The following is an 18,238-nucleotide window of genomic DNA, read 5'->3' as shown; positions in this document are numbered from 1 at the left end:
ACTGTGTGTGCACCCTGTTACTGTGAAAATAGTAACAGGGTGGACGGTAACAGGGTTGGACATTTTATGTCTAAACTTGGCTATTGCTGTGTGATGATAATCAAGCTAGCACTTGGTGACAACAGAAACAGATGTATTCACCATATTTTCTAAATGTAAAACAAATGATCAGTTCCACTAAAAATGAGCATAACAGGGTGGACATTTTATGCTTTACCACAATAGTTAAGTTCTTTAAAACATTAGAAAAACGTTGAAGGAAGAACGCATTCACTCTGCTTCTTGAAGATGATTTCCCACTCAAAATGTATCCTTCTTCTTCTTGAGTCATACAAATAGTAGAATAGTAAAGGGGCGTGTCCAGAGGGATTCAAATCAGAGTAACAGGGGGGACATTCAAACAGGGGACACACACTTTATTTTCAATACAAATGAATTAATAACAACAATTTCAATTTGGTGAGGAATATTAGCAAAAGGGTCATACAACACTCACAAAAATGTAGAATTTGTTTGTATTTATTTGATTTCTTTTTGTATATCTGTTACAGAAGTTGAGCAAACATGATTGGGGACACAGCAATTTGGCCTACTTGTGCTAAAATCAGAGTAATTATTTAGAATGCTTAATATCCTGGCTAAATAACATTGTTGCTTTATGGTAGAGGGTATAAACATTTAAAACCAAGCTTTTAAAAAATAAGTATTAGACCTTTTAAATACAAAATATATGATATAATGTGGTGGGGACCTAAATGGCACCGAATGCTAGGAATGACTTCATTCCTTCAAGACTTCAGTCTATAAGTATATGTAGTCAAACCCTTCAATAATTATTTGTTGAATCTAAATGTGTCTACTTGAACGTGAAAATCAATTTTTTACATTTACATTTAATATTTTAAGATATTTTTCTAGGAATGTAGGCATTTATAATTTTAAATATTGGGGAGTTTACATTCATTCACATATTTTAGTCTGATTCCAGCATTTTTTCCAACATTTTATTTCTGTAATTTCCATGGATGTTTCCTGGACATATCTGTGTAAAGCACCAAATACAGGAGAAGAGACAACACTGATTTGGGTTGTGTTTAGTTTATATATTGAAATACAATATTCTATATTTTAAATGTGTCATTGATCAGAGTTGCAATGTGTACACATTTTGATAAAAACTACAGTAGAGTAGCCTATGCTAACAGGCTCTAAATGTTTTTTTCAAAAGTTAATCCCAAATAATTTAACTCTTTTAAAAGGTAATTTGTTATTAGTGACAGTATTGGGATCAACTTTATGGTTTCCTCTGATCAACATAAACTAAATATATTCAGGGTAACAGTTTAGCATTGTGTGTGAATCCAATTCACTTTTAAATAGAAAAAAATAAGTTTATGAAATATTAAACTCTTTCATAATTTCACGTGTTAATTGAAAAAGACTAGTTGAGGTTAGTAGGCTACAGTGTAGTTACATTTTGATACACATGTTCCTCCAGTTAACATGTTGTTGCTTGATTAATAAACACCTGACTCACAGCTATAACGTTACATTGCATATGTACTCTGTCTCGCAGTGTGTTGAGAGAGGCTGTTGGTCTCGTTTGAGTTTAACAGCGTCTTCTAAAATCGACAGATATTTTTAATCCAGCTCTCCCCAATAACCGTCGCGTCACTTCCTCAGCCCATGCCCATCCCTTTGGAAGGAAAAAAAGAAAACTCTCACCGACAAACGACGGCGAGAAAAAGAGCGAGGGAAAAGCCGAGAAGGAAGCTAAAGTCAAAAAGCCAGATGAAAAAGTTGGATACTGAAGAGCGAGCCAACCAAAGAACAGAGTATTCCCGTTAAAGTAAGTTTTACACACTTTTAAAGAGTCGCTGCCGCTCACTCAAGTCTATTGATCAGTTTTACATTGATCCAAGCGGTCACTGCTTTGTCAATAAGTGTGTAACCCTCGAGTGCTTATTATTACAATAGCTGTATTTTACCAATTCAATACACAATTTACTTTAACTATTAATGGAAAGTTCTGGTAATAGGGGTAGGCCTGTAAGCAAGCCCCCTCCCTCCCAAAACTAACTCTCACATAACTCAAAATAAGGTCTTCTCATTTTCAGTTTCTTTTTTAATGTATGATGTTGATTGATAAATTGTAATTAAGGTGAGCTAGCCTGAAAAAATTGTCATATGTATGAGGTAATATTGGCTTTACACTCTGTAATTATTATTAACTTGGAAAGTTACAGTCTTGTTTTCATCCGCATACACCCCTGAGGGGAGAGAAAAGTATGTGCTAGCGTATGTTTCAAGTACAAGTCTCAGCATGGCCTTCACAGCCGCTCCAGTGCCAAAAAGCTCATTGGTGTCCCGCAATGTTGCACAACATGGCTAAGTGTTGACGCTGCCCTGTCTTATCATGAGGCAGGACTGGGGCTTCAGTATTTCAGTTTATCCTGCAAAATGTCTGTATTACATCTCATTGATGGGTTATTGCTCATTGTAAATAAGAATCTTTGCCCTGTTTAGCCCCCATATTAACCTCTACCTCAATCTGTCTACAGTCATGCCGCTGCACAAATCAACCCGGGCACCTCGCCTGGACCCCACCATGATCTCAGCCCCACTGGGGGACTTTCGCCACACCATGCACATTGGCAGAGGAGGTGATGCCTTTGGGGACACCTCCTTCCTGTCCACTCTTGGCCCGAGCTCGGCCAGCCCTGACCCGGAGGGTTCAGGGATGACGCCAGCTGGTGATTCTCAGGTGGAAGTCAACCACAGTGAGCTCCATACTGACGCTCCAGGAAGCCCACAGGACTACGAGCTCAAGCACTCTGAGTCAGTGTCTTCCTTCGACATGGATCTGGATCTAGGCCCGTCCATGCTGGGGGATGTACTCGGGATAATGGACGGTTTGGGGTTTGACTCCAATGAGGAATATGTGTTCGACCCCAAAAGTGGCACATCCCTGGTGGAAGCACAGCAGGGAAAAGGGGTTATGGAGAAGTCTGTAAACATGCAGAACGAGCTGAATGGGAAGAACTTGGTGGGGTTGGATGGAAACCAGGTGGGAGACAGCAGGATAGCAGATGGGAACGGGTTCAAGCCCAAGGGGTTACGACCAAAAGTGAGATTCAGTGACAAACGAGAGGAGATAATTCGCCAGGCATCTGAAGAGGAAGAGGGTCAAGGGTTTGACTTCCAGGATGAGGAGCAGCTGGTGGTTCGTAGTCCAACGAGGGGTGAGAGTGTAGTAGGTGGAGGTGAAACCGAGGTCACCAATCACAAAGTAGATTTGCCACCTAGTCCGGCTTCGTCACATAGCTCAGAGTACGAAGGAGTCACCTCATTGGACAGGAGGAGGGTTGACAGCGGCCACTCAGAGACTGATACAGAGGAGGAGGAAGAGGAGGGACGAGGCTACACATTTGAAGATGAGTTTGATGATGAAATCGGTCTATAGGGGATAGGTACAGTTTCCCCGTAAAAACAGATCTTTGCTGTCATGTAAATCAAGTAAACTGTATTTTCTTTTTCAGCATCATTTTAACGGGAGGCTTAAACAGAATGCAAACTGGATTTAAAAAAAAAAGATTTAGTTTGACGATGTTGCTCAACTGGAAGAGACATTTTATGTTTTATCTGTGAAGGTAACAGATTCACTCGTCATTTGATCAGAACATTCATGTTGTTTTTGAGGTTATTGCAGTGGAAGGTTTGTAGCACTTTGATTTATTTCAATGACCTGGAAAACTTTGCTGACACATACTAAATTAATTATGCTTGCGGTAATTTCCATGTTTTCTTTATTTTTCGCCATCCGAAGCACACAGGTGCTTATTGAGCTTTGTTACAGTGCCTTAAAGAGAGCTGTATTCTTACATAATTTTTTCATGTGCTATATCAATGTCTTAATTATTATTTCTCATACTGCATGTTTATTACAATCTCTGTGTCTTTTCTTTATGTTTAATGCATTTGTCAAGCTTTACAAATGGCTTCCAGAGACATTGTCAGAAAATAAATGTATCCTGTTTATTTACTGTGAATTTGTCACATTCCTAATCTGACAGCGTGTTTCTCTGGTTCAGATCTGTTAAAAAACATTTTAATTGTGCAATTATTAAGCATGTTGTCAAGTTACCAAAGTTCTTCTTTGGGCTGTGGGGCTGGACTTTAGTATAATGCTAAGACAATCATGGGATTTATAGGTCATTGTAAATTAAGACCAGCGATGTATTTTTGTAAATGGTTTTTGCTTGTATAATGCTTGTATTTTTTTTTTTTAAATGTATTTTGTTTCATATTGCTGTAAAAGGGAGAGACCATTATCCTCATCTGTTGAAATGCTGGTTTGAACACGTTTGTTATATTGTGGTTTAAAACACGACAGTGAAAACAATAAAACAATTGGGATTTTTGAAATATTCATCAGCCTTTGATTTTTATTTTGTTTAGAAATGACTCCTAGGTGAACATACAACTTTATAGTATTCAGTTTTAATCTGAGAATTCATTCATGTATAGCCACTTCCTTATAAAAGTAAGTATTAGGTTTCCTCTAGTACTAATAAAAAACACAGTATACAAGTCTCTTTGAAAACCTTTTAAAGTAAAACAGCTAAGAACAGCGTTAAACATGTTTTTGTAAGCATACAATATCAAATGCCTCAAATAGTTTTAACATCTGTAAAACATACAGACTGAAAGTTCAAAGACTACAACACCATATGGCATCTGTGTTTGCCAATAAATGTCAATCAGAAGAAATTACCTGAAAATCCGAGTTATGTACATTATTACAGGCTCCTTATTGATGACATATTAGAGTTTACTGTTCATTACACATTAGATGTGTATCACTCATGTAAATTCGAAAAAAAAAAATCATGCTTCTCTCTGAAACACACACACACACACACACACACACACTACACAGATATTGTCCTGAACACGTTGAATCCTGACAGCGCCGTGGAGATCATCACTCCAGGTAGCTGAGGGTGCCAGTGGATCTCCTTGATCTCCGACTGGCCCTGGTGCAGGAAAAGCAGCTGGGGGGGCAAGTCCTTTAGCCCCTCCACCCTGGCACCCACATCAGATGACTCCACAGACAGATCCCACTGGCTGACGACGTCGTCGGCTCCCGAGGCGGCGAACACACTCGAGTCCACAGGGCTCCACTCCACAGACGTGATGGGAGCGCTGTGCTGCTTGAAGTTAGCCACAGGACGCCCAGTCTACAGGTACAAGAGGAGCAAGATGTGACAACAACCATTGATCCGTTAGAGTATCCAGCCACTTAAAAATCTATAGCTTGACATCAGGGTTTCCGTTAGCCGGTAATTACCGGTTTTTAGCTGGTAAAAATTATTAAAAACCGGTAAATTCAAAACCTGCCGGTCAAAATGTCCGATAATAATTAGGGATGATCCGATCGATCGGCCGCCGGTCATTATCGGCCGATATTCACTCTTAATAGTGATCCGTGCTCTCTATAAAGGGCGATCAGAAGAGCTGGATCTGATCGATAGACAAACGCGAGTGAAGTATAACCGGACGCGAGAGAGAGATCAGATCAGCTGCTGCATAATCACCTGAAGCCCCGCCCACTGTTTAGCACGCTGAATGAGAAACTGACAGGCTGTCAGGAGAGAGGGAGGGAGAGGGGAAAAGAGAGGATCCGTTTCTCCCGTGTTATTATTCAAAGTTAATGTAAACTTTTGAATAATGTACTTTATCTACTTTAAGTAGTTTCTTTGAATGTAATAATTATGTTTGTGGAATCATTTATTGAAAAATGAATCTGAATTTCTCGATTATAAACTTGAAGCAATATAATAATGAGCCCCATTAACTGAGTTTTAAACATCAGCATGTTCGGTCATAGTCCGGTAATTACTTGCTAACGGAAACTCTGCTACACGATTCTTATTATTATTCTTGAAACATGACCGGTAAGTTTCAAATTTGTCCGGTAAAATAAATTCTGTCCGGACATTTGACCGGCAAGAAAAACTCCTAGCGGAAACCCTGCTTGACATACAGACTTGATTAATAAATATGCATTTTCTGCTTCATGTTGTTTTTAATTAGTTTCCATCTTTACCAGCCAATTTGACTGCATAAGTGAGCTCCCTGAAAAGAATGGCAGTATGCAGCGCTGGTTGATTACCGTGATTATTATAATGGTCAGAATAAAACTCTGAAGTGTGGAACGCTGGACACTTCTCACCCGCAGCTGGGTGGTGACCAGCAATTTGGGGAAAATACAAGTCATAAGTAAAATTACATGTTTTTTTTAAATTCAGTTTAAATATAATTATCAAGTGAGCAAACAAGACGACAGAGGGCTGGGTGGCACTCCTGCTCACATTTCTGGCAGTATGCTCCTTCCATTTACAATTGTCCATTAAAAAAAAGGCAAAGAAAGAGATGGTAAGATTTACGATTCTCATTATCGGTTAGTGCACAAAAGCCTTGATTTGATCTTAGACATTACAACATAATTTACAATGGCATTCAGAGTGACCAATTTGAAAGTGTTCAAATGGAAGCAAGATGTTATTGAGACACAAAAGATGTATGAGTCCGCTTCAAAGGCAAATTCAAAATGGATTCCTGCAATAGTATGAGCTTAACTGGGGTAAAGACCAAAGACACAGTGTTGTGTAACAGGCACAAGACTGAACAATGTGATTAGTTAGGTGCGCCCGAATTGTGAAGGCATTTCTAACGGTGTAATACAACAACAATGTGGTCATATAACACTACTGATAGTTTATGTGGTTGTGATAACACTCACTGGTCAAACATTAAGCATTTATAACTCGTAGTTGTATCATATGAATGACCTTGCAAGAGTCATAATTTAGTTAATGATTTTTAGATATGCAAAAATAACTGTTGGTTTTTACCTTAAACTGTCGAAGGTCCCATACTTTCAGAAGCCCATCGTCCCCTCCTGACAGGATGAATGGTTCGCTCCTGTTCCAGCTGATCACATTGACATCTGATGAGTGAGCTTCATTGGCAGAAAGCATGGAATTGGGAGGGGCACGGATGTCCCAGACACGAACTGACTTATCAACCGAACACGATGCAAAAACCTGAGGTAAAAAAAGAGAGAACACATGCTGAGATTTGAACCTTCAGATAACATTTAACAACAGAAGTCTTAAGGCGACTTCCCAAACAATAAAGCCTAATGTATTTATTTTTGTTCAGTCTTTTTAGTGTGTAAGAGTTGGGCTTTTCGTGCTCATTATTTGATGCTTTTAATGCTTTTTGTGTCCAAAGAGCACCACCCATGTGAGGCAGTAGAATTCACATCCACAGATCATAAACTAGTTTGGTGACTAGTTAAATTGCTTTCACCTCCATCATAGTTCATTCATTCAGTCATCTCACCACACCCCATTCTTCCATCCAAACACCTGTAGCACTGGTGAGCAGGGAGGGTAAGCCTGACATTCATCCTCTGGGTTTAAATAATCCTAAATATTTAAGTTCAATGAAGCTAGTTCAGCTCTAAGGTCAGGGGCCAATGAGGATACCTAACATGCGTGTCAATACACATCATGCATGTCGAACAAATCGCATGTACGTATTTTTGTTTGGGAGGAAAACCAGAACAAAACATAAATCCCATCGGCCCTGGTGGGGGTGGACAGTGCATAAAGGAATATTTTACCCAAGACATGACCATATCAATTACTAATCCTAGGTCACTTTGAGGAAGAAATCTTTAAATGTTTTTACATGTTTACAAAGAAAAAAAAAAAAAGGTTCCTGCTTAATTGAAGCGAAAGCATTTAACACATGCATCAAAACTAAAACCTTACCCTTTAAAACCCTTTGCAAATGTGAGCATATGTTGAGCATACTGAAACTCTGGTTTGGCATTTTGAGCATTTTTGAAGGTCCTTAGCACACGTTTCGTCTGCTAATGTCTTGAGCCACATCTTTGAAAGCATCTGGATAAATGGGACTTTGATAAAATTGCACAAATTAAGTGACTGTCTGAAAACAGGTGTTGTGATTTATCAAGACTTGTTCACTGTGGATCGGCCCTTTGATACCGAGCCTGCATGCTGCCAGCTAAAGCTCTTCTACAGTACCTCTGTGACTGATAGTCCCTGTTTTCTAAATAAACTTACTGTAGCTTCAGTGGGCGACCACTGCAGATCCTCCACAGACTTGCTGTGGGAGCTGAAAGCTCGTTGGTCAACCTGCCATGAAGTCCCTCCCTCTCGTGGCTCCCACACATGGATGTTCTTTTTGCAGTCTCCACTGACAAGACGACCTGTTAATACAAGAACAAACACAACACCTTTTTTAATTTTAGGCTGAAAACAGACACATTCACTGAGCTGTGTAAAGTGGCAGGCCCCACACAACTTATTGCACTCTTCTTTGTGTTTGAACACGTTACCCTCGATAACAAGTGTATCCCTTACATGCTTTAAAAAAAGGACACTATACTATATATTCATTTCCTTTTTTACCTCTGCCAAGGAGGTTGTGTTTTCAGTCCTGTTTATTTTTCTTTTACATTTAGAAAAATAAACCAGGTTCATATTTCATTTGCTGGAAATTGAGCCATGTGCAAATTAAATGCACTTTTTGAATCTGGATGAACCAAGTGTTTAAATATGTTTGGACATAAAGAACTTGTCATTCAAAAGCTATAAAGTAGCATCAAACATTGATGTTGTGGATTGGACAACTTGCCTGTCTCCAGATAAAAAAAGGTGCAAATTAGGAATTTACACAGAAATCTCTGGCGTTAGTGTTACAGAGGGAGACAGTTAGGAGCGCAAGATAACATTTTACTCTATGGTGCAGTCAGGTAAACATTTACATGTATAGGACACAGGTACTAATGTGTAAACAAGCCCAGAATGAATGCATCTGCAAACTGTCTTGCATGTAAAAGGAGACACTTACCAGGCACTGTAGGCGACCAATCAATAGCAAAGCCTTCCCCCATGTGTCCTGCAAAGCTGAAGAGTGGTGTGGCTTCCTTCTGCTGTTTGATAAAAGCAGCCATAGCAGCAGGACTGTGCACGGCTTCCAGCTGAGATTGGAGGTCAATTATTTCTACCTGTCCCTTATCAGACCAGACAGCGGCCAACGACTGCTCTCCACGTTTTGTCACCTGGAATTATAGAAACAAAATTGGTTATCATGAACATTAGAAAACTCAGGTTTCCAATACAGGAGTTCATATACAAGTCTGCCTATAAAGTGATGCATAACATACTCTGACTCTGTTAATGCCTCCATAGTGAGGCATCAAGGCCAGCTCCATCTGTGGCTTCTTGTCTTCATCCTCATCATCGTCATCACTTTCTTCATCGCTGCTCTCTTCCCCCTCTTTGTCTTTCTCTGTTCCATAAAGGTTTTGCATGCGTATGACAATAAGTCTGGAAGAAAGTACAAATATGCATTTAGGAGGATTCAGATAAAAAATAACCCTCCTTCCTCATATTATTTCAAGAGTTGTGTAAAGTCTGGTGACTGTATCAACAGAGCTGAGGTTGTTAGAAACGTTATAATCCAAACAATTTAAGATGTTTTCCCTTCATTTTAGCTGGCCTTTTAAAAAAGGGGAAATCCCCAACCCTTTATGCCATGTATGCCAAAACAGAACCAAAACTGTGCACAAAAAGAACTAGTGAGAATGTGCTGTTGATACCTCTACAACAACTGAAGCTTCTATATAATGAAATGTCCTGCCAGTCACAATTATTTGAAAAGACTTGATCTGAATTATTATTGATTGACTAGTGTTACCTTTTTGCTGAAGCAACACTAATCAAAATCTCAAAAGCCATGATGCTTCGGCATTATTTCAAATGTTTTCTGTTAATAATAGGAATAACCTTGAAACACACCATATTTATCAAGTTTGTACCCAAAGTGGCAGAGGTTTCTTAATATAAGACGGCTTGTTTTTCTGTTAAGTGGCTATACATATTGTTAGTAATAGGTTCTTCATTGGGATTGTCAGACATTTATTGAAATTGCATAAAGGACGTGTTTTTTTGGCTAGTTTGAGTGATTGGTGTGTTTTGGTGTGACATGGCCAATCTATGACACAGTATTCGTGATGTTTTATTAATGTAATTTGCTAAAACTTAATCTGTTTAGGGGCCAATAAGATGTCTTTGTTTTGCCACATGGGCAGTTTCCTTCTCTATTTTCATTCATTCATTCATTCCTTATCATCATTCGCTGGCCAGTTGTTATTAGTTCAACTTTTAAATAGTTATTATACATGTAGGCTTATTCCACTCTTTTTTATGGCAGAGCCACGTGACTTCTTCTGGGCTTGTTTCATAGACCTGGTTGCTTGTTTTCTTCAGATCTGGCAACATGTATTCAGTACCTGTTGCTCAGCGCTGAGTCCGCCTGTGTACCCGCACAGAGCAGCATGGACAGGGGGAACTGCTCCCTGCCTTCTCCATCCCCATCTCTCAGGAAGTCAAAGCTCAGACACGGAGCACCTGGAGACACACAACAATGAATACTGAAGCTCCTGCTTGCGGACATGACTTATAGAAGATATTTGCATCAAGGCTAACTAGCTGCTACATGTGTACAACTTGCCAGTTTGACACTCGTGGTACATGCGGTACGCGGACCGGTCCATCTCCAGCTCCTCTCCCGGCTTTAGCGGCTCTATCCCGGGCACGTACACTTTCTTCTCCTCTTCTCCGCCATCTCCTTCCTCCTCCATCTCAACTCCTTCATCATCATCGCTGCTAGCTTCGCCCGTCTCCTCCATTTCGCCTCCTTCCTCGGCAAACGTGTCTTCATCGGGCGCAGACATCTTTGCTTACTTCCGGTATGTGCAGCAGCCACGTGGTTTAAACAGCCTGTCACCCCTCCCATGCTGCCTCACTCCCCCGCCCTCTCCCTCCTCTCCCTCTCTCTCTCCTCTCCCTCCCATTTACGGGAATTCAGCTGGCCCCTTTCGCGCTTGTCTCCATGCTGCCAGGAAAAAACAGACTTGCAAATATGTGTCTGTGATATTGTCCAAACTACGATGTTCTTTATGCTTGATATCATGGGGTTTGAGGCGGTGGCCACTGGGTCGCCTTTCACACTCCCTGAGTGCAGAGTAACATTTGTTAAAGAAACTGGATGAATCATTTTCACATTTTGTGGTAATGTTTACTGTCTACTGACCCAGGACAGGAGCTCTCAAATCCTCTGAATGAGTCAGACTACTACATTGATTTCAAGTAAATGCAACATGTGTAGCCCACCACATGCAGCAGCCTGGTACTGACCTATTTTATTCCGCCTATGGTACTGACACTGGGGTCAACCATTATACATCCATGGGGTCAACAGCCCCTGTATTACTGATAGGAAACAATTAATACGGCAGCAGCTGCACAGCCTAGTTATTAAAACGTTAAGTAGCTATACATTTAAATAGAATTTGTCCAATTATTTATTCTTAAAGTTGGCTGGACTTGTTCTTGTTTTTGTTGTTAGTTGCATGAGTATTTGTCATTAAGTTTAACAGTCCAAAAGAACGGAACATAACCTTTGGCTTGATTTACTGATTTATTTACTGATACTGATTTATTTGCATTCATGCTGTTGTACATTATCCTCATTCTTTCCAAATTTGACATCAATTTAGAGAAAAAAAAGTTTGTCGAAAACTTGGGGTGCAGGCCAAGAGCCTGTTCCCACATACCTCTGTATTTTGAGGATTAGGAAACTACAAGAAGGATCTTGTGACAACAGTGGTGAACAATACATGCGTGGGTGTGTACAAGCAGGGGCAAGTGCGAGAACCAAATGGTGGACTTATTATTTCTCATGTAAATCCTGACAGGAGTCCTTCAGAACATCTCTTGAGTCCTGTTGGATACAGAGTGCATTCCTCTCTCATCTGCAACTCGTCTGTCATTTTTTTCCTGAGAATTAAAAAAGTTGTAAAGCTATTGCCTTCTGGGAATCATTTTTTATAAGAGCCGTCAGTTAAGGTTTAGCTCACATGAATAGACTATGTCATGCATCTGGTATGCAACATCATAAACAAAATAGAATCTGTTTAAGCCGAACGGATAGAAATATGAATGTCTAAGTGTTTTACTGACAAACAGATCTTTTACTTAGACAAACATAGCAATGCCACAAAGGGAAATGACTAATTCAAACATACATTCAAAAGTATTTATGTAAGCTTTACTTGTAAAATAAATTAAAAACGAAAAGAATATATGCAGAAAAATGCTCTCTGTATTGTTGATGCATTGAAAGTGTCAGCTCTTTGCTGTTTGAGCTCATTTGAAAGACTTAACTATAGCTATCCGATAAATGGAGTGGTTAAAAAAGTCAAATATTTCCCTTTAAAATGTTGAAGAATAGAAGTAAAAAGTAACATCAATTCAAAATAATCCAGTAAAGTATGTACAAGTACCTAAACGTTGTGCATTACTTGATTATATATACTTGGTTATTTTTAGTTAATGATGAAAAACAGCACAGACCACAATAAATATAGCTTAAACATGGGATAATATATCAAAAACTAACAATGTATATATATATCTAAATGTCTTTAATTTACAATTATGTACAAAAGTAAAACGCCCATAAACTGTAATATCCTACATTTACATAACATTCATTGTAAACAGTGATGAATTCCACATCAATAGACGATGGCTTGCGTGCATTGGCTTGCTCAGCATTTATCTGGTTAGCATGTAGAGCATAGCTAGCTGGAGCTTGTGGCTTTGCTCGAGAGAGAGAGGATGGCTATATGGTTATATCTGTGATATCAGTTGTTAAAGAAAAGTGTTGCTCGGCTACGTGACTAACTTTGGACATTAAATACAACTGGTGCATGTCACATCATATTAACAAAGCTTGCTGCATTAAAACACAAAGACGCAAGTATAAGAAAAACGAACATTCAGTGCCAGGAAATGTCTTGCATTTTGTGTGCATCATCAAAAAAAAGAAGATCCTTGGAGTAACTATGGCAACAACCACCAGTACAGTCTGAATAGCAAGGTGCTCCAGAGAGAGGCAGCATAGGACAGGGTCGGAGGAGCACCGCTGGACGGAGGCTGCGTATTGTCTATCATCTTCCCAGACTTCCCCTCCTCCTCACTGCTGAGAGCTCGAGTAGTCAAGAGTCTGGCCCTCGACGGGCCGTAGTCCTTCCTCTCTAGAGGGGGGGGCAAGGTGGGCAAGGTGCAGGTTTTAATTTGCGGTAGGCAGGCGACATCGAGCCATCGAGTGAGGAGTTCTGACGTTAGCTTCAGAAGTTCTTCAGGAGAGGAAGATAGTGGGGAGAACTGGGCCAGGTCCGTCTCCTCCTGGAACCTCTGAGACGAGGAAACAAGGCACAAGTAAATATTTTGAATGAAAGAAGAGAAAATCATATGACCTCAGGAGCTTAATTCTTATTACTTTACTTTTACATACATTTATGTTAAATATAAATGTAAGCAATCACAATGACTTTTTTAAGTAAGCAAGCAAGTAAGCTGTATAATAAGACATTATTATGGTATATGTTTGAAAGTAAACCCTACCTCTGTATTTTTGTTGCTTCTTATAATTTTACCCAGGGTCAGCTTTAGATCCAGGATTAAGGAGTGATTAAGGTGCTCATCCCAGAGGTTTCCGAGAAGCACATGCCATGATTCAAGCAGGACGACTGCAGCAGGGAACACACAACACTGCCAGGGAAAGAAAGAGCAACACAACAACCCTAACGTCAGGTTTAGTGTGCAAAAAACATGTGACAAATCACCACAAGAACCACATCAGTTGCTTAATTATAAGTGAGGCTCAAGGATACATGGCACAACACTTTTCTTGCTAAACTGAGCATTTACAAGGCCTGTTATTGTAACTGAAGAGGAGGTTAAAGCTAATTATTATCCTGTCAAAGAGCCCGAACGGCTGAAAGACTGTAAGATGTACGACATTATTTGCACATGAGACACCACTTCCCCTTTTGGATGTGATAAGAAACTCACCGGATCCCTGTCGCAGAGCATTCTTTTTGTGTAGCGGTGCACTACATAGTAATCCTTAGGAAATACTGTCCGCTGGAAGATAGAACAAAAGCATATAGAAAACATAAGAAAAACACCCACAAATGATTGAATAATTTACACATTTTAACTTAAGTGATTACTGAACTGTAGTAACGTTTTATTAATTTAGAAAACAACTTAACTAACCCCTAAGGGGAAACTACATTCTGTTTGATTTCTTTCACTTTGTAAAGCAACGCATATCAGTCATAAAAACTGTTTGCTGTCCGATAGCTAAAGGTTATCAGATAACAAGGCAGAGTCTATTATTCTTATTCATTTCAGAGAAATCTTCACCTTTGACCACCTCTTTTTACCACCTGACTGAAGAAAGTCAATATAAAGGTTTTTTCCTTAAAGGATAGTATAAACATCTGGTAAGCAAAGATATCATTCCTACAAAGAAGATGTTTGACTACATCAAATCATGAACAAATTAAAAAGTTCTTAACTTACAAATCCAGTTGGATTAGAGTCGATTGTCCTTTTAATATTTTTCACACCTTCCCTGTCAAAGTCACATCCACCACATCGGACAGTCAAGAGTGATAGCAACAGCAAAACTGTGAGAGGCATGAGTAAGAAGAAAAGAGACATTCAGATAATTGATGGAAACTTTCTGTGGTTTGTAACTTGTTCAACACTGCATGCCCAGTAAAAAGCAATACCTCATATCCTGCCTCAATTCAACAAAAATGATACTTGGCATGTTTTTTAAATTAAATGAATATCCCGGAAATGCTATAACAACACAACGTGACACAGCAAATCCGTTTTTGACTGATTAAGCATGACTATAAAACAACCAGTTATAGCATTCAACTTTTTTTTACCTACATAATATAGGAAAAGTTTTCAAAAAGCACCAAAACGCAGTTAATTCTTGTCTCTCACCTGGCAGTGACATCCTTTTATCTTTCTAAGAATGGACACTTCTCCATTTCTCTTGTTGAGGGCAATCTCTCTGCAGACGTGTTTCGGTGTCAGTCTGTGAAAGGCAAAGTTTCGTCCTCTGTGGTTTCTTCAGGTCTTTGACACAGAGTGCGCTGCTGTGTGTTCTCCTTCACCGTCTGATATGTAGTCTTGTTGACATCCCTTATACATTCCTTCCTTTGGAGTCCTTTTGGTACTTTCCAATAAATACCTCATTTATCTTCTCACGCCATCCCGCTCTCTCACTTTGGATTTTCCCACTTAAGCCTGAGTGGCTGCAGCCTTTTCCTATATAATCTTTTGTTTGTTTTTTACTATATCTCTTTCCCTTTCACCCTCTCACTACTGACCTAGAATCTTCTTGAACAGCCCAATTTGAACCACTCCCCTCTCCCTCGAAACTGGTTAATGGATAAAGCGGGAGAGACACTGGCCTGCTCTTGTCTATCTCTCCCTCTGGCCACTCTGTGTCCTCACTCGCTCAAAGTGAAAGTGCTCTGCTGGATTGCTTGTCTGCTCCCTTTAAGTCTCGGCCCCTCCCACCGCCACACGTTTTACCTCACTATTGACTGACCCGGCCCCTCCCCCCTGCTCCCCACATTCCCTGACACCCACCCTCTTACCCCCATCCTCCCCCTTCAGACAGGGCCCAAGGAGGCTTAGTCATGCAATTGGAGCGTATGTTTTTCATTTGGACTCTCCCCCACACCTCTGAGCCTTTGGATCCCCTGGTCTTTATCCCTCCAGAGTCAGTGCGCAATATCATTCTGTTTAATCATCACATGATCTGTTTTTTCTATAAATCAGGAATCAAGTTCTTGGGAAGAAAAAAAAGGATTGCAACACTGCATCACCAGAAAATGCAAGTCATTCTATTTGTGACAGAAAGTCATTTCTGTTAAAATGGGTTCCACAGAGATGTCTTGTGTGTTTGTGACGTCTGATAATCTAATATTGTCTGATAATCTAATATTGTGCACAGCTGTCATCATCCTGTCCATAAAGTGTTGATCTTCTGTCCCCTCAGGTTGTGTGAAGCATCATGTTATTTTGGTATTCTGTTCATTTTCTAGCAGAGGAGTTAATTAGTAAAGAAAGGAAAGAAGTTAGCAATGTTTCTTCATGTCAAAGAGGAATTGTTCTTCTGTGTGTCCTTTTTTGAACACAAGCCAAAACCAAGTTTCCCCAAGTCCTATCACTATTGAGAGGAAATGGAAACTAGAGAACAGCAGCTTCACCACAAGCTAAGCATTAACACTCCCAGAGGTATCATCAACTCAAAACCTCTTCACATATACTATGTGTTTTATGTACGGTATAAATATCCAGTCGCTGTGCCGCCTTCCTGTTTCATACATTGCTTGCATACTGAGGGAAGTAAACATGTAACTAATTTGTGCGGCCATTCCAAACTATGTTTTTGCTTATTTTAGTGAAACCGGCAGAATTAAATCCAGATTTGCGTTGAGTCAGAGAACAGCATAAACAATACAAGTTAAACTCTATTAGGACACAGTGGTACACTAGCATTGTTCAGAAGTACATTCATTTTTACAAAGAAAGCTACTCAATCCTGATATTGAGACACCTTTCTTTGTAATTTTGACTAAAACTTGAATGACCGTATTTGTTTTGACACAATTGCTAGAAAGGTATGCATTAAAAAACAAACATCCCCCTCCAATTTAAACAAAGCCGTATGTGGTTGATTTTTATTGAGTGAAGTCTGCAAGCTTCAGCAAAGCAACAGGCTCAAATAACTTTGGGATGAAAAGCTTTTTAGTGGCTCAGTGTGCAAATGGCTCATTAGGAAGCCAAAATCCTGCTGATGTGGTCGTCCGTGCTGGAGCGAGGCCGTGTTATGTAACTACATTGTACATTTCAGGACACCAAAAACCTTAACAGTGTTGTCTTACACCACTTCGGGTATGTTGGCTGACAGCCATTCGATCAAGTGAGTGGGAGCTTGCCGAGAAAAATGCTGCCCCCCCCCCCCAATCCACTCCCTATTTATTCTTCCTCTTCACCACAAGATGGAGCCAATAAAAAAAAAGGATGTGAGAGTGACTGTTCATATTCATTTTATTTTATCAGAAAAAGAGTAAACAAAGTGCAAAGTCTGTTTGTAATAAGTTAAACTTCACATATTAGTATAAATAGGTCATCTACAATAATTCCCTTTGAGAAACTCACCATTATTTAAACTGACCAAACGTGTTAATCTGTGTAGGATAACAATCAGGTTTAGGAACAGTAGAATACCCATTACTTTGAAAAGCAAGAATGAATGAGAAAAACACGTTGGTGACCCATTCACATTAGTCTTTCATCTACTGAAATCCCAAACAGTTCACAAAACTGACGATGAATGGATAGCAGCTTTCGCTTTCCCTTCATTAGTATTTCCCCCTCTTTTCAGCTCCCTTTATTTCACCCCTTCTCCCTCCTCCTCCCCCTCCCTCTCTTTGTCACTGGCTGGGGCTCCTCTCCCCTCCTCGGACGGCTGTCATTAAATGACTCTTGTAGGTTTTGCTGAGTCCAGTCATCCAGAACTTGAGCAGCCTGACGTTGTCCTCCTCGCCCGTCCCTGTGGCGCCAAGCAGGGCCAGAACCTTCTGCGTGTCCTCCCTCCCTCGCCCGTCCACTTTGGAGAACTTGAACAGCACTTTGACTTTACTGAAAGACAGAATCGGCTATGAGAATCGCACTTAAACCCTGGTGGTGGTCTGTTAAAGTAAATGGATGCTACTCACTTCATCCACTCTTCCTTCAGACACAGCAGGCAGTGAGACACGACGTCCACAGACAAGTTCTCATTAGATAGAGCCACCTCAAGCTTGTTCAGTAACGTGGGACCTGGAAAAAACAGGACGAAATGGTTTGAAATGTCATCATATGGTTGTTAGTCTTAAAGGTCCCATGTCATGCTTTTCTGGTTATTACCTGTCCCCTTGTGTGTTATGTAGCTTTTTATGCATGTAAACGGTCTGCAGAGTCACAAACCCTCAAAGTACATCCTGTAGAGAGTAAAACTCTAACACAGAAAAGACCTGTCTATGCTGCCCCAGAACGCCTCGTTGGAGATTTCTCTTTTTCTTCCTGGGTACAGTGACGTATTTGGCCCATTGATCCAAATGGACCAATCCGTGGAGCTCCTCTCACACACACACACACACACACACACTCTCTCAGCAGCAAAACTGTGACGCGCTGGGGGTGCT

At 40.1% G+C, this 18,238-nt stretch overlaps 4 protein-coding genes across 6 annotated transcripts in view; 1 reads left to right on the top strand and 3 right to left on the bottom strand.

Annotated features, from left to right (window-relative positions):
• The first annotated feature begins 1,681 nt into the window (after window positions 1–1,681).
• Window positions 1,682–4,431, top strand: cdc42ep5 (CDC42 effector protein (Rho GTPase binding) 5). Its single transcript, XM_010788506.1, has 2 exons — window positions 1,682–1,849; window positions 2,562–4,431. Exon 2 carries the CDS (start codon window positions 2,564–2,566, stop codon window positions 3,461–3,463), a length of 900 nt encoding a protein of 299 aa, XP_010786808.1. The 5' UTR covers window positions 1,682–1,849; window positions 2,562–2,563; the 3' UTR covers window positions 3,464–4,431.
• grwd1 (glutamate-rich WD repeat containing 1) lies at window positions 4,314–10,862 on the bottom strand. Its single transcript, XM_010788507.1, has 7 exons — window positions 10,615–10,862; window positions 10,394–10,511; window positions 9,266–9,428; window positions 8,950–9,160; window positions 8,160–8,305; window positions 6,918–7,109; window positions 4,314–5,240 (listed from the first exon to the last, which is right to left on the bottom strand). Exons 1-7 carry the CDS (start codon window positions 10,835–10,837, stop codon window positions 4,932–4,934), a joined length of 1,362 nt encoding a protein of 453 aa, XP_010786809.1. The 5' UTR covers window positions 10,838–10,862; the 3' UTR covers window positions 4,314–4,931.
• Window positions 10,863–11,575: 713 nt separating this feature from the next.
• Window positions 11,576–15,520, bottom strand: LOC104960445 (uncharacterized). 2 transcript variants are annotated; one of them, XM_010788503.1, is made up of 5 exons: window positions 14,979–15,520; window positions 14,541–14,647; window positions 14,025–14,096; window positions 13,575–13,721; window positions 11,576–13,364 (listed from the first exon to the last, which is right to left on the bottom strand). In XM_010788503.1, the coding sequence occupies exons 1-5, from the start codon at window positions 14,989–14,991 to the stop codon at window positions 13,011–13,013; spliced, it is 693 nt and encodes a 230-aa protein (XP_010786805.1). In that variant the 5' UTR covers window positions 14,992–15,520; the 3' UTR covers window positions 11,576–13,010. The 2 variants fall into 2 exon arrangements, with proteins under 2 accessions (XP_010786805.1, XP_010786806.1); XM_010788504.1 differs by lacking the exon at window positions 14,979–15,520 and having other exon boundaries at window positions 14,541–14,660.
• Window positions 15,521–17,081: 1,561 nt separating this feature from the next.
• flcn (folliculin) overlaps window positions 17,082–18,238 on the bottom strand; it is a 6,849-nt gene continuing 5,692 nt past the window's right edge. For both annotated transcript variants that reach the window (XM_010788501.1, XM_010788502.1), the window contains exons 11-12: window positions 17,771–17,873; window positions 17,082–17,693 (exon numbers count right to left, since the gene is read on the bottom strand). In XM_010788501.1, the coding sequence (XP_010786803.1) occupies window positions 17,486–17,693; window positions 17,771–17,873 (311 nt within the window). In that variant the 3' untranslated portion in view covers window positions 17,082–17,485. The remainder of the gene's footprint in view (window positions 17,694–17,770; window positions 17,874–18,238) is intronic.

This window comes from Notothenia coriiceps, unplaced genomic scaffold (genome assembly GCF_000735185.1).
Source record: "Notothenia coriiceps isolate Sejong01 unplaced genomic scaffold, NC01 NC01_scaffold00031853, whole genome shotgun sequence".
Taxonomy (NCBI): domain Eukaryota; kingdom Metazoa; phylum Chordata; class Actinopteri; order Perciformes; family Nototheniidae; genus Notothenia; species Notothenia coriiceps.
Note: the sequence above shows the minus strand (reverse complement) of the source record. Positions and strands in the feature narration are given on the sequence as shown.